The sequence below is a fragment of the Colletotrichum chrysophilum genome (genome assembly GCF_026319265.1).
Source record: "Colletotrichum chrysophilum strain AFK26 chromosome Unknown scaffold_12, whole genome shotgun sequence".
Lineage (NCBI taxonomy): Eukaryota > Fungi > Ascomycota > Sordariomycetes > Glomerellales > Glomerellaceae > Colletotrichum > Colletotrichum chrysophilum.
In genome coordinates this window covers 514,783-540,353 of record NW_026517299.1, presented here as the reverse complement: position 1 = coordinate 540,353, position 25,571 = coordinate 514,783, and the positions used below count along the sequence as shown (strand labels likewise).

At 55.1% G+C, this 25,571-nt stretch overlaps 4 protein-coding genes across 4 annotated transcripts; 3 read left to right on the top strand and 1 right to left on the bottom strand.

The window, feature by feature from the left end:
- Positions 1-4,018: 4,018 nt before the first annotated feature.
- COL26b_002517 (uncharacterized protein) lies at positions 4,019-5,071 on the bottom strand (the record flags this gene model as incomplete). The annotated part of the gene is made up of 1 exon (XM_053175435.1): positions 4,019-5,071. One exon carries the CDS (start codon positions 5,069-5,071, stop codon positions 4,019-4,021), a length of 1,053 nt encoding a protein of 350 aa, XP_053040741.1.
- A 9,999-nt stretch (positions 5,072-15,070) lies between these two features.
- On the top strand, positions 15,071-16,573 carry COL26b_002516 (uncharacterized protein; the record flags this gene model as incomplete). Its single annotated transcript, XM_053175434.1, has 4 exons — positions 15,071-15,118; positions 15,166-15,335; positions 15,426-15,669; positions 16,010-16,573. 4 exons carry the CDS (start codon positions 15,071-15,073, stop codon positions 16,571-16,573), a joined length of 1,026 nt encoding a protein of 341 aa, XP_053040740.1.
- A 4,831-nt stretch (positions 16,574-21,404) lies between these two features.
- Positions 21,405-23,295, top strand: COL26b_002515 (uncharacterized protein; the record flags this gene model as incomplete). The annotated part of the gene is made up of 3 exons (XM_053175433.1): positions 21,405-21,444; positions 21,529-22,112; positions 22,162-23,295. 3 exons carry the CDS (start codon positions 21,405-21,407, stop codon positions 23,293-23,295), a joined length of 1,758 nt encoding a protein of 585 aa, XP_053040739.1.
- Positions 23,296-24,060: 765 nt separating this feature from the next.
- Positions 24,061-24,792, top strand: COL26b_002514 (uncharacterized protein; the record flags this gene model as incomplete). Its single annotated transcript, XM_053175432.1, has 1 exon — positions 24,061-24,792. The coding sequence occupies one exon, from the start codon at positions 24,061-24,063 to the stop codon at positions 24,790-24,792; it is 732 nt and encodes a 243-aa protein (XP_053040738.1).
- Between the last annotated feature and the right edge of the window lie 779 nt (positions 24,793-25,571).

Here is a 25,571-nt window from a genome sequence, read left to right as displayed (position 1 = left end):
TTCGTAGATCGTTTGGGGGTCTCAAAAGTGTCCGGCTTTCAGGGATATCACTTCGGCAGCCCCGGTCGGCGTTGAAATCCTTTGACCACGTCGGGCCCATACTCCGACACAGACTTTGAGGATCCAAAAGACGTGTAATTATCGCTAGCTACAGCTTTGAAGGAAAGTAGTTGGGAAAATGGAGGATTGCCTTTACGCGGCCAGCATCTGTAACGCGCAGACCCCGAAGTACCCTCGTCTTGTTGAACGCCTGGTATTGGCTTCTCGTCTGTAACCAGTCAAGTCTAAGGGCAACAGTTGATGCAGCCGGCGATTTTGCAGGCCATGATTGTGGCTGGAGGCCCAGATGAGCGAGTGAAAGCAGAGGTAGATAAAGAATTCAGGACCGTTTAGTTGGTGGTGTCGGCGCTCCTCATGCAACTGACTGTGCAAATTTATGTAGTCTGAGTCGAGGAGGTTGCTCGAAAGGAGGTCTTTGATTGAGATGGTCTAATTAAGCCACATACCCATGGAACACCACCTTATGGTCTTCTGATAACCTAGGTGTTGGTTGACCACACACAGCAGCGCAAAATTAAGAGTACCTACCATAATGCTATCTTGTTCCAGTTCATCTCTCCCCATTATGCATTATTCAAAAGGGACAAGCCAACGCTGTCCGCTTCCCCTTCCATGAAAAATTCTGCTTTCCTTCCTGGCTTGTTGAGGTCTCGTCTTCTTTCTCTTCAGCATCTCTAGGCTTGAAAGATTTCGAGGGCCAATAACGGAACTGCTTTGCGGGGAATTGAACCTCGCCTGCCAGTCTTTCATCAAAGAGCTACTCGATAAGAACGAATGGCACGGGTTTGCTAAGCTTTTCGCAGAGGAACTTTGTTGGTTTGAAACTGAAGTACCTAAATGGTCTCTGTATTATGACATGTTGTACCAGCAGCGTTTTATGCTGTACGTGCGTGTGAGAACAAATTCTTTATTCAACTGGAGTTCAAGAAAGATACATACGTGATGCGTTCAAGGCTAGGTTGGCGGATCCCACGGACAATCCAGGCCAAGAAGGTTAGAGCAGCCAAAACTGATGATTTCTTCCGCTTCTAAGAGACAGAACCCATGACTGCTGCAGTTCGACGACAGTCGTTCGGTATGATGGCGAAGAGTAAGGTCTGGGGGCAACGAATAAGGCGATACAGTCAGGGATAAACAAGACGACCACTCCAGACGAAGATCGGAGACAACGACCGTAGACGGCAGTGAGTGACGGCAATCAGGCTATCTAATGGATGTTGGAAAAAGACTACTGAAGGATAGAAAGAATAAAGAAGCTTGAATCAAATAAAATCTTGAAAGCGCAAGAATATTGATTGCATGGGAATGTTGATGGCATAAAATACTAAATACCACGGCTTTACGGATTTGTCAGACAGACCGTCTACGTCTAAATGCTGGCGCCGATTAAGAATCCACGTCTTAGCGAGCTCAAAAGATGAGCTGAAGCATGCGATAAAGGGACTATTAGTAGCAAAATTCGCAAGCATTTCTAACCACACAGCGTCTGCTTCAGGCAGGTATTTGACAACTCGTCATCGTGGTGACTGAGCACCTAACCGTATGCGCATTGCTCCTTGAAATCAATGATTATGAGGGAGGGTCTAGATTTTGTAACTTTGGAGACTGCGTCCTGTGTCATGAAGACTCAGAACATGCTTCAAGATGAGCTTGGTATCTTAAGCACTAAAGCTGTTACGCTTTCTCGCCATCGCAAAGAAGCCAAGATTACCTACGGAGGACAGGGCCATACTTTCCATTATTACAGATGTAGCGTCATTCAGTCATTTCAACTTGGACAAACTGAATTATGCGGAAATCTTCGAGAGGTGCGTAGAGTAACATAATGATAAATCGTCGACAAACAACTGTTTCCCATGTCAAGGTCATAGTTATGGTAACGTCATCGGAACATTGAAGGATGGCCTGAGAGAAACACTCCTTCGGACTTTTGGTCTTGTCTCGCAGTTGATCTGATACTAAACTTAACCTCACTCAGGGCACAGGTCTTGATTTGATCATCTGGTTTTCGTACAGATCGCACATTCATAGATAGGCTATGCAGGTTCTTTGAACAGAAGCAGGTCGCTGATAAAGTTAATACGGCATCTACCCGAGAATAATGCTTCCGCTCTCATGTTTGATTTGCCAAGCTACGTATTGATCTTATATCCGAGCAACCGCCTGGCCGGCCGTGGCAGTCAGATGATAACATTCGCAGTTGGTGCCCACCAGGCAGTAGAAGAAGCTTCCGGTCTGGAGATATAAGAAGACGGACAACCCAATCGTTTCAACGAGTGTCATTCAATTAGCAGGACTCTATCCGTCCCGAAACAAGTAACGCCACGGAACTCCGAGCCATAAAGACACCATACCACCCGAGATCTAATGCCTTGACTCTATGTGTACAACCCCAATTATGTGTATCCCAAAACCCAAATTGAGCCGCCGCCCAACCCTCTGTTCAGTAAACCCTCAAAGTCACTGACGTCAACGCCAGCAACGGGTCTCTCTTTGTGCGTGTGTAATACCATGTACGTTGATCCACCTCTTTAACCAACTCTTCTCTTCTGCCCTCTTCCCCTGACATCATTACCAACAAGTTCCTAAAGATATTCCACCGCCGTGCGACCGGGGTTGTCGCACAAGGCAACCAGACCCAGACAGCACAACCCCAAACCCTCTGCCAAAGGATGAGATCGTCTTCAGCTGGACAGCTCCCAAACCCCTCAGCCGCCAGCCATGTTTCTCCGCCACCCCGGGAAAGACCCAGGAACCCAGGAAACCCAGGAAACCCAAATTACTCGCGTGCCTGCCCTTCCCGCTTCGCCTCGAAACGAACGGCTAATGAAGATCCCCTTTTTTTTTTTCCAGCTCCACAAATGTTTCCGATGCACCCGTCCCGGTACCTGACGATCAAATTTTCCCTCACCACCCAAAAACCAAAAGCATGCAGTTTTGGCGAGATGGGCAAGTGAAGCTGAAACCGCCACTTGCGTAGTTGGCGGCGGCAAGGGAGGTTTGGTGGGTGGGGGGCGTGTGTAAAAGAAGCTGAGAGAGATTGTGTGGGGGCACAACAAACGCGAGGGGAAAGGGAGAGCAAGCAGGCAATGAGAAGCGACCACATCCGCCGTCGACAAGACCTTTTTGGTGTGACACTGTGACTAGTAACGTCGCGTGCGTCTATGATCGAGATCGCTTCCAAGAAACCAAACGAGATCCGATGAGTCCTCCCGGATCACGAACTAAACCACCGTTTTGAAAGCACACGAATGGAGAATCACACGTTTCCCTCGCCTCAACGGCCCGATTTCTAGAACGAATAGCGATTGGGTATCGACAGAGAAAAAGCCGCCAGAGGAAAAAAAAAACACAAACAGCCGCCCGGATCTAGTGTCGTCGGCTAGGGAGCTCACGGAGAAGTGTCGTCCAACGAACGAGCGGTTGTGAACACACCAACGGGATGAAAAAGAGGAGCACCAAATCCAAGGTAGAGAAAAAAAAAAAAAAAAAAGAACGCTGCGCCGGCGCCGGCGTGTTTCGGGCTAGAGGCGGATCGGCGGGCATCCGACGCTAAGGTGGCCGCCCCTCCCAGCCCGGCCGAAGATCCTCATCTCGGCGACGCGTGCGCGCGGTCGGGGGACGGACCCGCAGGCCGCGAATCAAGGAGGAGGGGGGGAAAAAGACCGCAGCAAACCGACCAACACAGTCCGTTTTTCCGTGCCTCCGAAAACGACACAGCCGGTGGGGCTTTGATGGTTGTAAGAGTGCAACAGTCGCAGCGTCTCTGTCTGTAGCGCGTGCTGTGAACGAAGCGTAGTGGACCCAAGGGGGGTGTAGATGGATGACGACAACGACAGTGTGATGATGACGACGGGACCAATTAATGATGAAGCACACGGTTTTGCGACTGGGATTTTTGTTTTTTTTCTGTTTCTTGTTTTTGTGGTGTGTGTGATGACTGCCAAACGCCGGGCCTTCACAACTCGGCGCTACGGTCCGCCAGCGCCGTATTCCGCGCCAGGACCTCGTCCACCAGCGCCCGGCCGGGGAAGTCCATGATGACGATGCCCGTCTTGCCCGCGTCCGCGCCGCCCGCCGTCTCGGCGAGCCAGTCGCCGGTGCGGTCGTTCATGCCGGCGACCGTGTGGTTGAGGTTGCCCGCCGCGGCCTCGATGGGCAGCACGCCTACAGAAGCGCTCAGGTGCGCGAGGTAGAGCACGCGGTTGTTGGGCTTGGAGGTGGCGGCGCGCTTGAGCGCGTTCTCGATGGCCTCCCACTTCATGTAGAGGTGCTCCATGCTGGGGATGATCCAGAGGTCCTCGAGGACCATGTCGGAGGACTCCCAGATGACGCCGTAGGGGGACTTGGGTCCCTTGGAGGGGAAGTTCTGCAGGAGGAAGATCTTGGAGCGCAGCGCGCCGATGGCGGGGAAGGGCTTGCGCGGGTTGTGCTTGTGGAAGTGGGCCTGGGCGCCGGCGGAGGTGAGGGTGTCGTTGTGGAGGTAGATGTTGAAGGCGTCCTCGAAGGTCATTGTGTTGTTGCCGAGGGGGCGGCCTTCCTCCTTGAGACGCATGACGACGGTCTCGGAGGGGTGGGCCTCGAGGAAGTCGAAGAGGGTGAGCAGGACGTTTGTGTAGGAGTAGCCGGTGGCCATGGAGGCGTGGTAGATCTGGATGGAGTCGTTGACGAGGCGGCCGCGGATGTCGAGGTAGCGCATGCCGGCGTTGAGCTGGGCGGAGAGGTTGTGGTTCTGGCACTGGAAGACCTGGTTGCGGAGGGAGTAGGTCATTGTGTCGTGGGTGCCCGGGATGGAGAGGGAGGTGAGGTTGGCGTCGTCCGGGATGGACTTCATCCACTCGGCGTGGAGGGCCTTGTCGACGTCGAAGGAGTGGTGGGATTCATAGCCGCGGTAGCAGTGGTTTTTGGACTTGACGAAGCAGGGAGCCAGCGAGAGGAGGACTGAGAAGAGGGCTGATGCGAGCAGGAAGAAGGAGATGACGTAGAGAAGGGGCATGCAGTGGAAACGCATCTTGGGCGGTTGAATGAGATGAGCCTGGGTGCGACGCCCAGTCCGTAAGAGTGAGTGAAGTATGAGGTGACGTGAAGTTGACCGGAAGATCCGGGATGTCCGCGATGAGCACGGCGCGGCAGTGAGGTCTTCGGTGTAACGGCGGAGTTTCGCGGGCGTGGTCTCCGGCACGGAGTGGGAGCGAGACTTTCCCCCCGACGGGCGGAATGGAACGACAACAGTCTAGGACGAACCAGCAAACGCAGCCCTCCCCCTTTCTATCTAAGCAGACGGGAAAAGGAAAATTAGAGTAAGAATGATTGCACTCGCAGTCGGAACATTTACAAACAACACAACGCTCTCAGAGGGGGAAGAGGTCGGATATGTTGAGAGAGGTCAGAATGAGATGTCGCGATGAGATCCCGTGGCTTGAGCACGTGGGCATTGACGGCGTCGCGACATGACGGTTGAAGCACCGCACCGACGTTGATCCGGAATTAAAAATGCTGTTCCAGGTCCCGGGCCGGGCTTGTTCAGGACGCGGGACGTTCGTAGCGTCCCCTTTTTTTGCCCCTGAATCTGCTGTGTGGAAGTTGAAGCATCCTTGCATCATCTCGATCCAGCATGGCCTTTGTGGAGAGGTAAGGGGGTAACGACTTCGTTCTATCATCGCGAGAGTCTGTTTGCGAACTACGCAGATTGAAGGCCGCGATGTTTGCCCAAGGTTCGCATTGAAGTTTGACGTGGGACGTGTTGGTTAAGGAAAAGGGCGAAAGAAGGGCATGGCGGGCGATCTGATAGCGCCCGGTCCTTTGCGGGGGGTTCAAGCGCCGTGAGCAGGGCCCATACCCCGCGCTGGCGGCTTCGGCGGGACAGCACCCCGTGGCCGATCTGCTCTCCCTCCGACCCGACGACAATCGTGGGAAGCCTTGGAGAGTCTTAGAGATAACTGAGCGTTTTCCAGACCGCGATTGCCTCGACTCCTGAAGCCTGCAAACCTATGCAACGTTCTTTGATCGTCATGTATCAGGGATCCTCTCGCGGTAGCACAGCATGCAAAAGCAAAACAGCGGTTGACCACAGGACATGCGGTGTGCAACAATTACACAGAAACCCATATCTCTACCGACAAAGAAAACCGGTTCATGGAAGTTTCGGCAAGGATGGATGTCTTGGACAGGTGCTTCCCCCCACGTTTTGGATAAGGCATAAGGCAGGTGGTTGGTTTTGTTGGTGATACGTCGGCAGCGCCTGACCTGGTCGCGCATTGTCAGGATGACCATACACTTGCGTCTGCGCTGTCAGATCTTTCGGCCGATAGATTGCTGCTCGATAGGGCGCTATATCTGGCGCTCACCGAGAGTTTCCAGATGGCACGCGGTGAGCATGTGCGCCATTCAAGGCGTCTATGGCAGGCTATCATGTGGGTTGAGAGTTCTCACTGCTGGTTACAGCTTCAATTTTGAGACAGCCACTTTTGCTTCACGTCGAGCGAATCCAACCGCCATCCCACGCTGCAGCAGGCTGTCACCCATCACAGACACCACAAGGCCGCTTCCCCACCCGCCAATCCTCGCAGGCAGCGCGTGAACCTTGTGCTGCAGTGGGATTCCTGCAGGCGCCTTTTGCCCCCGCCTTCGAACCACTGTCGTGAAGCCTCGCCTGCGCTGCAAAGCGATCCGCAGAGGTCACCCGCGGGTACTTATTAGTCGTGTGTGGTGGAACATGAGCCAAATAAATCCTTGGGAACACTCTTTTTTGGGGAAAGCCTACGGCGGTGGCAGCGGGGTAAAGAAGTGGCAGACACGCCCGGGGATCGCTGCTGTGCCCCTCAACTCTCTTATATCGATGCAGAAGTGGCGCGAGGGGAGGTTGGGAATCGACGTGTAAGTGTGGAAAGCGGGGTGAGATTTTGACACCGCCGATGCCAGCACGGTGATGCAAGGCATGGAATACTGGTCGGCGATCGAGGTTGGCGTTGTGAAAAGATAGAAGCTTTGGGGGCGATGCGTTGCGAGGTGATTTTTGATGGCGATATGTCCCAGGTGTTATTGCTTGAGAAGAAATTCGCCCGGTTGGTTCAGCTGTGATTTTAGAGTTATGCCTACCGAGCGGGCGGATCTATGCCGGGGACAAACGACACGAAGGCGGTGGAACTGCTTGCTGTAATTTTTAGCAAGTCGTATGCTGCTGTTGCATTGACAAGTCTCTTCGGTTGCGTGTATACGAACGTTAGTAATTGAATTGCTGTGCTGTTATTGTGCCTCTGCCAGCAGATATGTAGACTACAGACGTATCTACACCGAGGCAAGAGCTCCCACCGAACCTCACCGAGGCCAAAGGCATGCAGTTCGCTAGATGAGGCCTCTGCCAGGCATCACCGGCAATACGGCCATGGCCACCGCCCGCTATTAACAGGTCACATCGCCATCTGCGACCCGCCACGGTTGTACGTGCCGTCTGGAGGCCCCCCTCCGCAGAAATCCCAAGTCGAGGACGTCAGCGGGTGATTCGTCCCCCAAGGTCCCCAAAAAATCAGCTCACATCGCGTATCTGGGTCCGTGTTGCGGGTGCATCACTAGCCTCCGCGATGGCGACTTTTGGAGTTTTCTGTTTAGTGTATCCGTAGCGCGGTGCACGAGCCGATGAAGAGGCTCCATAGATATTGATGTGTCACGGGTAAGAACATGTTATCACCTCGCGCGGTTGGCCTTTTGTCATAATGAAGCTCCTTACGAACCTCGATGTGGGCATCACCATCAATGGATTACCTTATCCGCCGCAACAACGTGACTGACAAGACCGCCTCGTAACCGCATACCAGAGAGGGGGGGAGTTCCGCCCAGCGGCTTCATGTGACGGCCCTGCGGCCTCGTATCCTCTCCGATCCCAACCCAACCCATCCCATCCCTTTCGTATGCATGCATGCATTACCACCCACCCTCTCGCAGCTTTGCCCCTCTCCTCTGGCCCCCCTCTATCTCTACCGAGGGACCGCGCACCGTCACCCTCATTAACCCATTCGCCAATCGCGCGACAGTCCCTGGATGTGGTCAACAACAAAGAGCCTCCACGTCGATCGTCGTCGTCTGTCGTCGCGCGGGTGGGTGGGCGTCTCGCTCGGCGGGGCGGGCACGGCCAAGACTTCACCAGCGGCCGGCACGATGGCATTCCGAGGTGAGGTGTGCCCTAGTGCCGTCGCCGTGCGGAACCTCATTTGCCTCACTCTCGTCTTCGATCGTCGCTTTTTGCAGATGCAGACATTTTAGAAGGTCGGGGGGATAGTGGCTGAAGATAAAAACTTCGTCCATCAGATGCGGGTAAAACTAAACACTGCTGCGACCTTGCCTGTCCCCCTGCTGCCGATGGAGGAGACCGACCCCCCCAGGGGAATCGCTTACCTATCGGGCCTTTGGACGCCAAATCTTGTTTTCGACCGTCAACCTGCGGTATGCTTGCTATCGCCTCTGCTGCCACCAACCTCGAACTTTTTTCGGTCTGGCTGCTGCTCCGCTTGGAGTTGGCTTGCAGATGGGCGAATTGACTTTTTCCAGCAACACCTTAACCACTAAGTGCATTTTTGCTTTTTTTGCGGGAGCGATTCGGCGTGTATGCGATGACAGAGAACGAAACCCAGCTGACCGCGCGGCGGGTGGTCAGAACAAACGCAGCCAAGCCAGCGTGCATCCTCATACTGAAGTTGTTCAATCTGTAAGTGAGGAATCTCAAATCTGAGAGAGAGGGAGAGTCAGCCGGAGTCGCCTCCCGCAACCTTCTGCAAGGCGTCGCCCGGTGCAGCATCGCGCATGCGCACTGCAGCATGAGACGTGAGAGTTTGCATGACCTTCTCCGGATTGGCTCTTTTTACGGGTAAGGCAAGAGAAGCTGCGTGATGATTACGAACGTCGGCGTCTTGTCATGTGGTGTCTCGTGACGGTGCTTCACGATGTGCGCCGAGCTTAGTCACGGAGCTGGGGGGAGGACTAACACGGCGCCGGAGAGGATCCAGAGCTCGCTCCCCCCCCGACCGGAACATGTCAATTGGACGGCGCACGACGGGGAGTGGCCAACAACCGCGCTGGTCGCCAACTCTGACGGACCTTCCCCAGAGTTTAATCAACCTAAGGCACAGCAGCTGGGTATCAGATGCTTGCTTGCCGAGGGAGAAGAGTACTCATGAATGGTCTACTATTGTAAACTCTAGCCTCTCCCGCGCTGGACTTTGTGTGTGTTTTCGGAAGCCCGGGGTCAGGCAACGGGGAATATCGCGGCACGGCAGAGACCTTTTCGCTCTACCGTCATTGACCAGGTGAAGCGAGTGATTATTTCTCCGGAGAACCGCTGAAGCCAGTAAAGCGTCCGCGGCGTAAGAGGATTTGTCTGTGTGAGTGTGCCTCGGCAGATTGTCTGCTTTGGAAATAGCCAACACGCTGGAATGCATATCAAGATTAGGCTGCCACCCCCGCGGCTCCGGTGTTGGACGAATGCAACCATTGCCACGAGCACGCCTCCCGCCCACGCCAAAGAAAGGGGGCAAGACCGTCATCGAGATATGTGCATATGCTGCCGCGTCCGAGCGGACAAGCATTTCGTCTGGTCTTTATGGCTGCGGGCTTTTTGGGTTCGTTTTAGTGAGCACGGCAGCGCAAGGATGACGGGAGCAAAAGAAGAGACGACGATGGACTCGATGGCAGCGGCACGCAGGCACACAGACCGGACTAAGAGCTTAGAGCCCCAAAGACTAGGGCCGAGTGCGGTATGGTCTGCCGCGTGTTTGGCGCCGGCGCCGTCGACCTCAACCCCCCTGGCCGAGGACGCCTAAAAATCAATGGTTCCAACGGGCAAAGGGCAAAGGGGGCGATTGGGGGTGGTTTTTGGCAGCGGAAAGGTACCTTTGTAGGTTTGGCGGGTGATATTGAGGTGAGGGAGGACGTTGAGGGTGTAACCTGATGCGGCGCCTCAAACTTGGGACGGGCGGGGGGGCCTGCTGGAACACGGGGAGGCGGCGCGCGTATCTTGAGCCAAGTTTCGATGGTCGGTCGCAACCAAGATGCCAAATTGGCAGCGATGCTAGGCTGCTATCGGCGCGCGCGAATGGGTTAGGTAGGGGGGACTGCGGCAGCGCAGTCGATGTTGTTGATGTGAGTGAGTGAGTGTGGGACGTGTGGAAAGGAACGATAAACAGTTGCTTGACCAGAAAGAGGGATGAGACTGCAGAGGATTCAGGTCCGGGGCCTCGCCTTTCACCTTTGACGGGTTCGAGACGGCCGGGGCGGGTCGGTGATTCATTGAGTGAAGCCGAGAGAACCGGTAGAAATGGAGTTTGATGGAACGGAAATGACTCGACGTGCCAGAGAAGAAGCGGTGTTTTAGTGATAATTCCCGCCCGGGGCAACGATAGGAATGATCGTGAATGTGCCCCGTTGCCGGCAGCCTGTTTTTGGTGAGACCCGGGCGTCAGGTCAACCCGACGGCCAAAGAGAGAGGTGGGAAGGGCAATAAGCAGTAAAAGTATCAGATAGTAGGGTCCTCGTGCGATTTGTCTGCTTTCGCTGACCGAGACAACCGGCGGTCCCGGCCATGGCTCGTATTGACGCCGCGAACAATGGGAGGAAGACGCCCTCGAGGGATCCCCTCGTACAACTCAGTCATAAGGCAAAGTCCGGATGGGGCCAAGGAACTACGTTTGACTGGATTAGCAGCGGGAAGGACGCAGGGGACCTTCATAAACCGCAATTATTCCAATAAAGCGAAGGAGCACCACCACCCATGCCAATGGATGCCCTTCATAAGCTGAACAACACGACAACCCGGGCGGCGGGGAGTCGGGACAGAAAACGGGCAATTGCAATAGGTCACTGTTGTGTGTTTGAGAGTAGGCGAGATAGCAAACAAAACGTGGACGCCCTGCACACAGCAGGAACAAGCAAAACGAAGGCAATAAAGAAAGTTGGCTTGGGGGGTGAGTGGTGGATGCATCACGACTCAGACACGTCTTGGACACAATCAGCAGAGTGGGCAGAATTAAAATAAGCAAAGAGATGAAAGGGGCAGATTTCAGAGGTGAAGATCCAGCCAGCCAACAACGTGATTGCCGCCTCGCAGCTTTGGAATTTTCGATGTGTGTCTGTCGTTGCAGTGGCATCTGTCGGAGTTGTAGGATTGCCGCATTCTGGATGATGTGACGATGGAATAGTGCGGAGTATCCGTACGAAATAAAGATTGGGTGAGGTGGTAGGCGTCGTGTCGTTCGTTGCAACGCCTCTAGGTAGTCACGGTAGTGTAGCGCTGGCAACTGGATGTGCTGGACTGGACGCTGAGAGGCTGCGGCGGAATTCTTCCAAAATTGGGAGGGCGTGGCCCCCCTGGTTGCCTGTGCAGCGAGATCACCGCTGTGGGGTCGAACTCTGTCGTGTTTTTCAGCGCTTCACTTTTTTTAAGCGGTTCCATTGGGGAGGAAGAGTTGGAGCAGGGGACGAAGGATTTGGAGACCTGAGTCTTGGGGATGTTCTCGCTTGTTACCGCCGCGCAGCTAAGGTTCGCAGCCGGGCTACGGCAAGGAATGCGGGCATCATGCCTGCTGAATAAACATCGGCCAGGTACACAGATACACGTACCCGTACCCGACCTCGACTTTCTCAGATCCGCCTATCAGGCTCGCTCAGCTGTCATGGTGGCATGGTCTGTGCATGTCCGCTTGGCGATGGGGGAGTGACGACATTCGACATGGTGTCAGGGGAACAGGGGGGTAAAGAGGCAGGATGCTACAGCAGGGGGTACTGTGTCAATGGTGGTCTTCTCGCGCCGCCGCCGGTCTCGCGCAGTGACAGCCCTGAACAATGACAGTGCTGTGCTCTCTGTGCTCTCTCGTCAGATCATGGTGGCCGATGGACGGCATGGTGTCATGAAGTGTGTGCGTGTGTGTGTGCTGTAAGGGAAAGGGGGAAGCGGACAATAGCGGTAATAGGGAGTGAGGTAAGGTAGGTAATAAAGGCGGCTCAATCGACAGAGGTGAGGGAAGAGACGGCGTCTGTCTATCCACTCATGGCTCGCCATTTCAGCGACAGCCAGCGCCAGCGCACTCGGACCTGTCTTCTCGGACCGTCCGCACTCTGCGTTTGATTTCGATGTTCATCGAGACCCTGCACGCCTGACAAGTGCTAAACCGCTTCAGGGCAGCTCGGGATGGATGCGCCGGCCGCGCGGGCGGACTCTTGAGTGGCTGCGCCCGGGATGTTGTGTCGACGTTGGCCGCCCATCTATCTGGCGTCGCCGCGTATTGCTCAATTCCCTGCCCATGGGCCGTAGGGCAGTGAGATGAAGAAAGGGAGTCCAGGTTGCCCGGGCATGGGGATTTGGAGAAGGTGATATGGATAAGGCCAGATAAGGTATGCCGAGTCTTATGTGCTGTTTTATGAAGAGAAAAAAAAAAGCTTTCACAGAAGCGGGCAGAAAAAATCCATCGCAAAGAGGCAGGAGACGAGGGCGAGGACCAGAAGCTCCCGATAGCAGGGCTCCTGCTCAATGGACGTGGAACCAGATTGGGTGGTGGATGCAACGGTGAACAGCGACAGCAGCATCAAACGCTGTGGTAGGACTGGTTTGGTTTGGTTTGGTTTGGTTTGGCTTGGTTCAATGGTGTTTCTTCTTGACGCCTGCTGTGCCATGTCTTGAGAGAGAGGTCCTGCTGGAGTGGTTATCGTGGCCGCCAACGCCAGTCTTCTGTCGGCTGTTGACGATTGAGAGTGCATAGTCATCGTGGCTGCATAACATAACACAACACAGCAACATAGGTAGCACAATGCCACCGAGATGCCTCAGTGTTGGACTGGATTCTGAAGACATGAGACCCATAGAATTGCCCGAACCCGAAGGCAGACGCCAATCCCTCGAGCAATTGGCTACCCGTTAGCCTTGAGGACTCAGGGAAGAAAAAGCCAATGGTGGTCGGGTCGTGTTCCTCTCTCAGTCCTGGTCCTGGTCTTGGGTCTTGGCTTGTTCGTGACCCTGGTCCTGGTCCTGGTCCTGGTCCTGGACAGTCTTGGAAGCACCCCGGTCACGTCAAACCCACTCTTTTCTGCAAGCTCCAACCACCCAATGGCAGCGCCGGTGGTGACTGTGACTGCCCCATTATTCTCCCGGGCGTCCATCCACTGCTTCCACGTCCTTGCCCGTTTTGCGCTTGCTTCCCAGTCCACGTCCCAATCTCCAGTCGCGGTGAATCAGTGAGGTGTTCGGTCGATTCCTTTCCCATGCTGCTAGCGTCGACTTTCGCACCAGCCGTCATTTCCATCCACAGCATCCGTCTGTCTGCCCTGCTTCTGCTTGCCTGCCTTGCTTAGCTGCTAACCTGGAATCGAATCGTCGTCGACTGAGGTGAGGTGCAGCTGCGACCCGACTTCTGCCTTTTTACCTGTAACTTCCCTCCGCCGCTCCACCTCTGCTGCTCTGCTCTGCTCTTTCGATTCTGGGAACGTTGTCTTCCTCTCGCCTCTCGTTCCCTTCTCCCCTGCCTTCTTCCGCATTTCAGCCAAGCTCCATTCGTTTCTTCGGCTTTTTTCCTTCCATTCCTGCCCCCCGAGCACCTCTAAATTTTTACCTTTCCACCTTGGCTAGTCTGTCCAGCACCCCCCGGTCACCGTAGAGGGAAAAAACACAGAGAACACAGAGAGAGGAAGGAGGGAAATACCCAACACCACCACACAATCGCTTTGCTGCAGCACCCAGCATTCGTCTCTCGCTTCCCTGTCCTTGCCTGCCTGCTTGCTTGCTTGCTCGGGGTCTCACTCTGCTGCTGCTGCTGCTGCTGCTGCTGCTGCTTCTACAATCTACATTGCCTACAGCCGCTGCCGGCGCCGCTCTTCTGTTACCTTTCCTGTGGCTGCAGTCTGCAGATACTATCCGCAGTAGCTAGGTAGATACCAGATACCTTCCAGGTTACTCCACGGATACCGGATCTCAATTGCGTTGCTGCTGCTGCTCGGCACCAACCACTTCGCTCGCTTGCCTTCCTTGCCTGCCTCTTTCGCTTCCCTCCTCTTGGCTCCTGCTTCTTTTCTTCCCAGGACTGCCTGACCATCGACACCTCTAACCTTTCTTCACCTCACCTCACTCCTCGCCTCCTCCTCCTCCTCCTCCTCACCACCCAACCGAACCGGCACCTGATCCCAAGGACGCCTGGTATCCCACGACGGCATCATCCTGCCTGCCCTGTCCGACCTTGTGTGCCCTTCCTCCACCCCCAGGCGCCAGGTTACTCCCTCGACGACACGCACACCCGGCACTTTCACCCAAGAAGGAGCGCCATAATATACCTCGACCACGCTTCGTCTGCTTGCGCACCCGGCGGTCTTGCCTTGTCTCAAAGGTCCCCCATTCTTATTCCCAATCCACGCGCTAGCTGTCTCTAGGGGCAATCATCCAGTCGCTTGGTCGGTGCTTGGCTTGCCTCTGCTAGTATCATTCCGCGCCTTCACCTTGATTTCGCCCACTTTCATCATTTCTGCCCTCCGTCCACACTTGGCGCCAACAAATCTTGTACGAACGCCACGGCCCGGTCGACTTCCCTTCCTGCCCTTTTTCCAGAACCCTCCGCTCAACCGGCCACATCCTCGCTCGAGCAGGTACGCACTGGAGGCTCTTCTCGTTTGCTCGTAAAGAAGACCATCTTCCCTTCGACATCCTCGCCAGTTCGACCAGTCGAGACGTCTTCGTTGCCGTCTTCGCCACAGCGTCGACTACCGTGCGGTTTCCCGACTGCCCTGCGTGGTCGTGTAGGACAAGCAACGGATCACACCTTGGAAGTGGGATTTTAACCTTTCCTCCCGCTGCCCACCGACCGATCCAGACGTCAGATGTCAGCTTTGTGAGGCCTTGACTCCGGGAATTGTGAGTCCTACATCTCCCCCAGTCACGGGTTCCGAGCCTATGCCGGAACCTAAATCATTCTTTCCCCTCGGTTTCGAACACCGACGCTGACTGCTACTTTCTTTTCAGACTTGCCCATCGCAAAACAGAAAAATGGCATTCACCGATCGATTCACGAGATGCTGGGCCATCTTTGCCCTCGTCATTCTATCATGTGCCGCGCTGGCCAACGCCACGCCCGACCCTAGAATGCTCGACTCCAGGATGTTGGAACCAAGACAGCTGAAGCAGACGCTCTGCTCAAGCTCAAACACGGCATCAATGAGCGCAAGTACGTCTACGAGTTCCCTGAAGGCAAAGCGGCGGCTCAATGGATCGACATCGACGTCTCACTCCCTGCTAGCCGATACGAGCCTTCGTATGAATTACATTTGAAAACCCAATACTAATATGGGGCCACAGATCTCAGTATATGGCAGACTAACGGTCTCTGTTCCGACTTTTGCAGAGGCAAGAACTTTGCCTTCGCCATTGTTCAGTACCAGTCTTGCTGGTGCTCCGACGTCGCCCCGGCCGCGTCCTCCGAAGCCGATGTCGAAGACAAATGCAACGACATTTGTCCCGGCTACGACACCGAGAAGTGCGGTTCACGACCGAACTGGTACGGGTACATTCAGTTGTCAAAGACCCCTACTAGCACCGCAGGCGGCGATGCCGCCACTACCTCTGCTGCTGCGGCGTCAACAACACAAGTTAGTCTCCCCCATTCCTGATGTTTCGTGAAGCATGTGCATGATTTCTTGCGTGATTTTCTTGGCCGATGAATTTCGTCACCTCACCAACCCATGTGATGCCCTGGCTTAATCGTCTGGAACCAGGCCCCTCCGGCCCCTGTCCCAACAACCGTTCAAGTCACAGTAACTGAGACTGAGACACCTCAGAAAACGACAACCTCCGACCCAACAACGTCGACGACCCCGTCAACCACTTCAGTACGCCTCAGCAATCCCCATCAACACGCCGTAAATCGATTGTCAATTTCGTAGATGGCAACGTGCGTTTCTCGAGAGTTGATGCTGACTTGTGCGCTAGACAACGACGACATCGAGAAAACCGCAGACGTCTGTCCAGACCGTCACCGCCGATGGAACCGTTAGGACTGTTACTGTCACTCCTACGGCTACGGGAACCGATGGCGCGACAGGGGCATCAGAGCTGTCCCCCTCGAGCTCGGCATCGTCATCGAATGGACTGAGCACCGGTGCAGTCGTTGGAGTGGTTGTGGGAGTTATTGCCGCCGTGGTAGCATTTGCAGGACTAGGTCTCTTCCTGTTCTTCCGACGACGCAAGCAACACCAGGAGAACGAAAAGTACGACGAGCCCAGCCACCGTGGCAGCTCAGCCGGTATGACGGGCTCACCGCGCAATCCCGAAATGGTTGTGACAGTTGATGGTGGACGATGGGATGCCGACTCGACCAGCGACCACCGCCGCAGTCGCCTCATGGCACACGATCCTCGCATGGAGCCCCTCGGAAGGGGCCTGTACCTGAACAACAAGAGCGCCGAGAGCATCAACACATTGCGCGACGACCAAGATTATTCCCGCAAGGTTCATAAACCAGTCTTGCGGGCGACCAACCCCGATCCTGAATGAGGGGATGGGGACATCGGGCGGATCCGGATGACAACACATCATCATTAACGACGCACACGATTTCGGCCCCATTACAAATTTTCGGTCTTTGCATTGCGCTTTTGAGATACCAGGGCGGCGTTTCAATTTTCATTTCACAGGGCAGAATAGGGAAGGGCATTGGATGAGGCGCCCTCGCTGCAACACCGGGCACGGGAGGGCCCTCGGGCGAAAGTCAACGACACCTGCAGCAACACGGTATGGGCATCAGACCACTGAGTCACGGACACGAACGCACATCATCACATGGGCAACACGAGGGCCACCAATTGATGGTTGGCATAATTTTAGATTCGTTTTCACCCCCTTGGATTTGTGGTTTTCGGCAACATGACGGGAGTGCAAGATAAAAGCAAGGAGACGAAGAATAGTACTATAATCTGCACTCAGTGGTCGCAGAAGATGGGACTTGCCATCGGTATGAGATTTGGCCATGGGTCCACTGGTATAATGATGGACGGCATCTGTACATACACGGGCGAAACGTGGACTGGACGCCAGTCAGCCACGAACGGCTGGGTGGGAGAGATTGGTTACAGACGGTAACAATTGACACCATTACGCGTTCACAGGACACAGTTCATGGGTGACGGTGCTCAGAAGACACGTAGTAGGCCATTGGCAATGCGGGGAGGGTCGCACGACGGTTGTCGAGCTGAGCTGCCGTGGGCACAGGTCGTGTAGCCACGAGGGTCTCGGGCAAGGGCAACGTGAAAACAGCGTCCTCTCCATGATCGTCGTGAGCACCGGCAAGCGCACGGAGAAAAGTTCTATTCACTTCTAATCGCGAGAATCTTGATAACACAATAGACACGTAAATGATGTTTCAAGAGATGCAGTCCCCTATCTGGTGTGCAACAGATGTGATGTGATGTTCAGATCTGTTCTAATCGCCGCCGTTGTCTCGGAATCATGGCCTCGATTCCTTCCTGGCTCGGGCCGGAGCCGTTTGGGGGGGGTGTCAAGGTCCCGGGCGGCTCACGGACGCCGGTGTGCGTATTCGATACGGCGGACGGGATGATCCCCTTGCCGCCGTCGTGAAAAGCTTTGCGGGCTGTGAATGATATGATCTGATGACATGGCTTACTTGACTTGACCCACCGGAATGCAATGCGCGCAGTAACAGCTCCATCCTTCGCGTAAGGTGTGTGTGTGTGTGTGTGTGTCGGGTGCACTGATTTTGATGTTCATGGAGGGTCGGGGCCGGGTGCGGATAGCGAGTTCCTGCCGATCGCTATTTGCAAAAGGTTTGCGTGCGCGTGCAACTGTGAGTGAGTGAGTGAGAGAGTGTCAGAAGCTGATGTCATTTTTCGTAATTTTTTATTTGAGTTGGGCGTGTTATGGACATGGATTGTGGCCCGTTTTGCGCAGCTGGGGAAAAAAAAGCTTGGCCTTTTATGATGGGTGTTTTGAAACGTTGAAACGGACGGGAAGGGAAAGGATGAGCTGTGTGATCTGATTGTGTTGGTGGACTGGGGATTGGAATACGGGTTGCGTGCGTGCGGGATGGGATTTTAGGGGTCTTTTGGGCGATTGTTATTGGTGAATGTTGCGGTCTTACTGTTCTCACATTGCGTTTGCAGTCTTAATCGCCTTGTGATATCACTTGCGAGGAGGATGGGAAGATGTTGCCGCTCTCGGGCGATCGCTGTCAGCCGCATCGTCGAAGCGCGTTCAGGGGTTTTCACGAGGGAAGAGGTTGGAGATCGCGACGAGGCTTGGGGCTAAGGACCGATTCTGTCTCGATGACGCGACGCGGAAACGAGTTTAAATCCAGTAGTTTTGCAGATTTTGCGGCTGGGAGATTTGGAGGCGTTTGTAAGTGGCTTCGTTGTTCCGTGGGGGAAAGGGGGATGCCGCGAGCTAACGGAGCCTCCGTCTGTTGTCGGCGTGCTGCCGCCAAGGGGGTTCGGCACCGCACCTGTGTTTGGTTCTTTACGTTGAGGTCAAAGTCAAAGTCCTCTGCGCTACTGCAGTTGATCTGGGTATGTGCCCTGTGGAAAAAACCATCCAACGGCGGGCGATGCTTCGAGTGCCGATTGATAACGGCCGAGATAAGAATAAGATTTGACGCGGAACACAGGAAGGGAAAGGGAGACACGGGAGCGAGGGTCAGAGGAAAGTCGCATGTTTCGAAACAGAGTTGGGGCTATGGGATATTTGATGCTTGGGGGCAGATATTTGGTAGGGTCCTGAGTGTAATTTCAGACGATGGTTGTACGGTGGATGTTGGGAATTAAAGATGTTGGGGGCTGTTGAAAGGTATTGCAAGAGATGATGTCTCTTGTGAAAGAATGATGCACGTTTGGGGGAGATGGCGATGTTGGTTTGACTCGTAGTCCCGCATGTCTGGATCCACGCTCTCTCGTATTGTTTTACGGCGGCGGGTTGGGATTGTCGCTCACTGCCTTGGTCCGGGGCTGCGTGTACGAATACGCCGCATGGTGGCTGCCTTTGGGTCGCCCACTGTGGCTGAGGGCTGGGAATAGCTTCAGCTAATGTTTTTTTTAAGCTCAGCGCGGCGGAAAGTGGGCGGGTGTGGTGCCGGGACTTGGGCGGGCGATGCTTGGCATATTATTTCGGATGCATTGAGTTTTTTAGTCTGCGGTGTAAGAAACCCGTCCCCCAAGTCGCGATGGGACGTGTGTGTTTGCCGCGGTTGGCTTCTGGATTGAAAAGGACGTGCTTTCTTTTTTACATTGCGATTACGTATGTGACGTCGTCGTCGTTGTCGTTGCTGTTGTCGGGCGTTGCTCGCCTGCCAAAATGTCAAACGTCCGCAGTGTTCGTCTCATCAAAAGTTTTCTCGCGTTTGATCACCCTCCTTCGTCCGAGTTTGCGAGGTGTCGTACAACGACGGGGACTTCAGGAGGTCCCGGCTTCGGCGGTGGTGGTCGTGGTCGGCGGGAGGAGGAATGAGAAGACAAGTCCCTGCATAAGGCGAAGTCTGAGATTCGTCCGGGGAATTTTTTTTGGTACGGATACTTGGTATGACTTGGTTTCCGTTTGGAACTGTTTTGTTATTCGTTCTCCGTGTGTGTGTGCGTCTTCTCAATGGATGTCTTCATTAAACCCGGGTGCTGGCCGCGACCGCCGCGCGGGAAGGTGAGGGAGGGAGCCATGTTTCCTTTCCCGTGGGCCCCTCCCCTTGCCCGCTGCCCCCCTCCCTGGTTCCGAATTCCCAGGGCCTTATTTGGAAATCAAATAAGATGCCCCGTAAGTGTACGCGTTCCCGTAAGTATGCGACGGACGATGTGGTGCGCGGTGCTGCTTGGTGCGATCGATGGCTGGCAGAGCCTCTCTCTGGCACTCCCTCTGTCTGTCCGTGACCTGCGCGGTTCGCGATGGTGTCTGTGAGGTGAGCGAGGTCAGCACTAAAGTGCGTCATACCAGATGCTAGGCCACTTCGTCGTTAATGCGATGGGCGAGAAGTTGGGACGGTTTGGAAGAAATAGGTGCGCGAGATGCAGCATGATGCAAAAGGCGAATGGCGTCTGGCCATTCACATGGAAGGAGAACCCCTGAAGGAGGGTGCTGTGCTGGCCCGGAGGCGGAAGGGAGGTCGCTGCTGAATGGACGGTGCCTTCGTCAGCGGCCCTGTAATCTTAGCGCGCCGCCTTAGCGACCCTTGGCACAGCCACTCGACAAACGGGGGGCTGCAGCGAGACGCAGCGCAACAGACGGAGCAGCACCGGCCCAGCAGTGGAGGGGAGGAGGAGCAGGAAAGCAGGAGGAGCTGGGCGGAATGGATGGATGGACGAGATGGGATTGGCATGGGACAGGCCACCAAGAGGCATCATCTCGCACTGGACTGGACTGGACTGCCATTTGCTGACCCCGGATCCTGCTCCTGGCTTCCCACCTTACCTACCACACTGCCTACCTTACCGCACATCCAATCCCGGTGGCTCATACCGTTGCTCATTCGTGTCTCGCCTCTCTCTCAAGTCTCCATTCCCCTCCGTTTTCGCATCCTTCCTTCCTCTTGTTTTTTTTTTCTTCTTTCCCTCCTCTTCCCAAATCATTCTCTTGGCTGTCAGCTTCACGACAGCCTCTGTTCTCGGGTGCGTCTTCTGTTTCATTCTTCGACCTCAGGGGGAACCACTTTCAACCGTCCCCCTTTCTTCCAGTACTCTTTTATTTTTGGTCTCTTGTTGCGGCACCGGGGTCGAACACAGAACAAATGCGACGAGGGCAGCAGCTGCAGCACGGAAAAAGATAAGATACTCGAACGACGATTGTAATTGCGCACGCGCGACGGCCGGTAATCTTTTGTGGAATCTTGCAAGAGGAGGATCGACCTGGGACATTGTTGGGACCAGGCGACCTCGCACGACACACGACCACACACCACACACCACACACCACACTCCAATCGAACTGCGACTCGCGACTCGAGAGCCGGAATCCTGGGCAAAAGAGAGGGAGGGCGTTGCATTGCAGTGCGTCTGGCAATCAAAAGAGGAGGAGATAACCTCACTGGACCCTTACTCTTTTCTTTTTGATCCTTTTCTACGTCGTCTCGTCCGGCCGTGTTCGCGAGAAGGAACACCCTCCTCCGCACCACCACCGAGCAGCCACGAGCGACAAGCTCCGCCAAGACCTGGTCATCCGCTCTGGTACCTGCAGCCGACGAGTCTTGGCACTCACAAACCCAACCCACGCAACGTCACCGTCCACACCGAACCTCGACTTCCTCGATCCCGCGACACCTCTTTACCGCTGTCTCGCTCTTGGCCCAACGTTCTGCAGCACCCAACGGCCACCCCTTCGTGGGCGCTGAACCGTCAATATGAATTTGACGTGTAATTCCACCCTCGAGGACATGAGGAGTACGTCATCCAGCTAACCCGCAAATCCTCCCTCCTGCCCCGGCCGCCCGAATGAAGCTAACAAATGTCTCTCCCGTGCTCCAGTCCTCCCCGGCTCCGAGATCCTCATCGCCGGCCCGTTGACCTTCCACGACCTCGCCCTCGTCATCGCCGGCTCCTGTACCATCATCGCCATCAGCCTGTCTCTGTATCTAGTGTTCATGCACGCCAACAACTACACGAAACCACGAGAGCAGCGCCAAATCATCCGTATCCTGTTCATGGTCCCCGTCTACGCTGCCTCATCCTTTCTCCAACTATACTACTACTGGCACGCCGTCTACTTCCAGGTCATGAGCGACTGCTATGAAGCTTTCGCCATTGCCTCCTTCTTCTCCCTCATGTGCCACTACCTGGCCCCGGATCTACACACTCAAAAAGAATACTTCCGCAACCTGCACCCCATCAAGCCCTGGGTCTGGCCCCTGAATTGGTTCGCCAAGTGCTGTGGTGGTGACAGAGGACCCTGGCGCACGCCCAAGAGCGGTTTGACTTGGTTCAACATCAACTGGATCGGTATCTATCACTATGTCTTTATCCGTGTTGCCATGACCGTCACCGCGGTTGTCTCTCAATACTTCCACAGATACTGCGAGAGCTCCAACAACCCGGTCTTTGCTCACATTTGGGTATGTCTCCCTGCTTGCGCACATTGAGGGTCTCCACTGACAGCCATAGGTCATTTCAATCAACTGTGTAGCCGTGACCATCGCCATGTACTGCGTCATCCAGTTCTACGTCCAGATGCGCGAAGCTCTTGCACCGCACTCGCCCTTCCTCAAGGTCCTGGCAATCAAGCTAGTCGTCTTCTTCTCCTTCTGGCAGGTCACCTGTATTTCCGTCGCCACATCTACTCTCGATCTCGTCCACCCGAACGAGGTCCTCGCCTATCCCGACATTAAGGTCGGCATCCCCGCCTTACTACTATGCTTCGAGATGGCACTCTTTGCCCTCCTGCATCTCTGGGCTTTCCCGTGGAGACCATACGCTCCCGGCGCGAAACCCACCTTCTATCCTACGCCCGACTCCCGAGACCCCAACGCTCACCCGCGCGAGAATGAGCATGGGCCTCCATCCGGAGGCTGGCTTGGTTTTGGTGCCATTGGAAATGCGCTCAACCTTTGGGACTTTGTCAAGGCCTTCGGTCGTGGCATGCGCTGGCTCCTCTGCGGTGTCAAGCGCCGCAAGGAGGACCCTAGCTACAAGACGGCCGCCAGCTTGGATATGGATGATCTCGACAAGGGCGACACCTCCTACGCCCGCCCCGGAGCGAAGAGTACCGACCATCTTCCCATCGCAACCGAATTCCGCCGCAGCACCTACCTACAGCCTTCGAGGCCGCCGCCACGTCCCGCCCGCGCCGACAACGAAAGCGACAGCCTCATCGCACACGCTCAGCCTCACGCTTCCGAGATGTCGCCGCCGCAACGCCCAGCAAGACCTGTATCACCAATGTCCCCCATCTCGCCTTACCAAGATAAGAGTTACGAGGCGGCCGGCATGGTGCCCGCCTATCATCCACCACGCGAGGCATACCACCCGCAACGCGATGCCGACGCCGAGTGGGAAAGAACAGCTTTAGCGCCGAGCCCCGGAATGCCACCAAATGCCGTGGCTCCAAGTCCCACTGCCACTGGTCCACGGGACCTGACGCAACAGCGAATTGGGGAGGCTCTGTGGGGAGCGCGTAGCCCTGTGCCTGAAAGCCCTGTCTTGCCGCACACAGATCAAATGCCGACTGTGCAGAGGAACGGACAGCAGGGCTATAACCAGGGATATAACCACAATGCTGGACCTGGGCAGGCCTTCTAAGTCGGGGCCGTGAATCATAACTCGTGGTGAGACCCGTTCTTATATATGTTTGGGATATCGCGACGAGGGGCTCTTGTATCATAGAGACGGATGGGTTTGACCTTTTTGCATGCATGGGTTGGCGTTACTTTTACGAGATACCACATCATTTAGCTGATTGGGAACGATACTACAATTTCATGAAGTTTATCAACTTGAATACCGTGTCCCAGTTACTGTTGACCTGATTATGAACGAGAATATCGCATTAATGCATTGCTTTCCCACCTAATTGTTATCAAAAAGCACCTTGAATCCCACAGCCAATAAGCAGTGGGATAGGGCCAACCCCCGTCAGACCGGTGCACATCCGCGTGGGTGTCCGATCCTCCGCCCGATTCCCGATATTGGACCCACTCTTTTCGCGGCTTGTGCGACTTCAATCGACTCACTTGACGGCCGTTGTCAATTTTTTGTGGAAACGTTGAAAATGGCATGAGCCAGCAACAATCTCCTCGCGCACACTACCGCGCTCAACAATAGAGAGTCCTCAAATTTCAAGAGCCTTTTGAACAGTTCTGCAGCAGAAGAAAGAAGGACACAGATTATCAGTCAACTTGTGAATTTCTCACAAAAGCCCCACCCCCCACTCGAACGATTTTGCCCACCATCAAAATCAGCCGACGGGACGGGAACAAATCAACCCTGCGGTCTTCTCTCACGCCAACCATTCATTACCTTGCCGCAAGTTTGGGTAACGAAAGAGTTTCACAGACGCGCACGCCAATGGAAGAACTCCCAACCGAACCCCGCGGCCTCTTCTGGCAAGACGACTTCATCACGCCGGAGCACGAGGCGCGGCTCATCGACATCTTCCGACTCGAGCTCGAGTGGCCGACGGACCGCGGCGCGGGCCGGCTGTCGCTGCACTACGGGTACACGTTCGACTACAAGACGTTCGGCGTGGACCCGGCGGTGCCGTTCCGCGCGTTCCCGGAGTGGCTGCGGCCGCTGATCCCGACACGCGAGGGGCGCGACCCCGACCAGGTGTGTCTGCAGCACTACCCGCCGGGCGCGGGGATCCCGCCGCACGTGGACACGCATAGCGCGTACGACCAGCTGTATGCGCTGAGTTTGGGGAGCGGGGTTGTGATGCAGTTTTCGAGGATGAGGGCCAAGACAGGGGAGTGTGAGGATGGGGGCGAGGAGAAGGAGACGGTGGAGGTTGATTTGACGCCGCGGAGCATGTTGCAGATGTCAGGGGACTCGAGGCTGCATTGGACGCATGGGATCCGGAAGAGGAAGACGGATACGTTGAAGGATGGCACGGTGAGGAGGAGGGAGGACCGGTGGAGTATCACGTACCGCTGGGTGAGGGAGCCGGCTGTGTGCGAGTGCGGGGATGTGAGGTTGTGCGATACGGCGCAGAGGAGGGCGGGGATCGAGAGGGAGTATCGGTGGAAGAAGGGGGACGCGGACGGGGAGAAGAAGGGCGAGGAGGGGGTGAAGGAGGGGTGAGGTTATGGGGAGGCCCATGGACTGTATGGTAGATGGGGAGATGATGCTTGGATTGCAGTTATGAGATACCCGCTTGCGAGCGCTGGAAAAGAAAGAGTTGCAGTTTTATGCATGACACGAAGCGTTGCAGGAAGGGGCTTTCAGTGCGAACAGACCCATCATCTGCTTTCAGAGACCTCTTCAACTCATTCGATACGGTACATGATAGATACACGAGGTTGCCCCTGAGTAAGAGCTCGCGTGCGCAAGGCTTTGACAACCTTTACGATCCGCGACCTCGATACAGTCAACCATCCTACTATTTACAGCTCACAGCGAAGCAAGCACCGACACATGCAACATTCCGACCATGTTCAATTTCAACCTCTGGAGCAATCCAAGCCCGGGGTTCATCTACCTGCTCCCATCGCCTCCCTCAAACTACCTGTCGATGTAGGATGATATATCACCCGCCACCGTAAAAACGATTGCATAAACACAGAAGCGAGTGAATAGAACCAAGCCCCTTATTTCAAAAGCAAAATCCAAAAAGCCGTCTCCCATCCATTTCCGAAGCATGTATCGCTTTCTCGTTAAAATACAAGCAAAATCCGCCGCCTTCCATTTGCAAATAACCCAGAATTCCCCAACGCGCGCCGTCGACCCATGATAACCCATGTACACGTATCGTCTCGTCTCGTTCTCCGAACAGGAGCAATGTTGGAGACAGCACATCTCCCGGCGGAGGAAACACAGACGCCAGTGCAGAAATATGGTGGAAGATACAAGGAACCGAACCG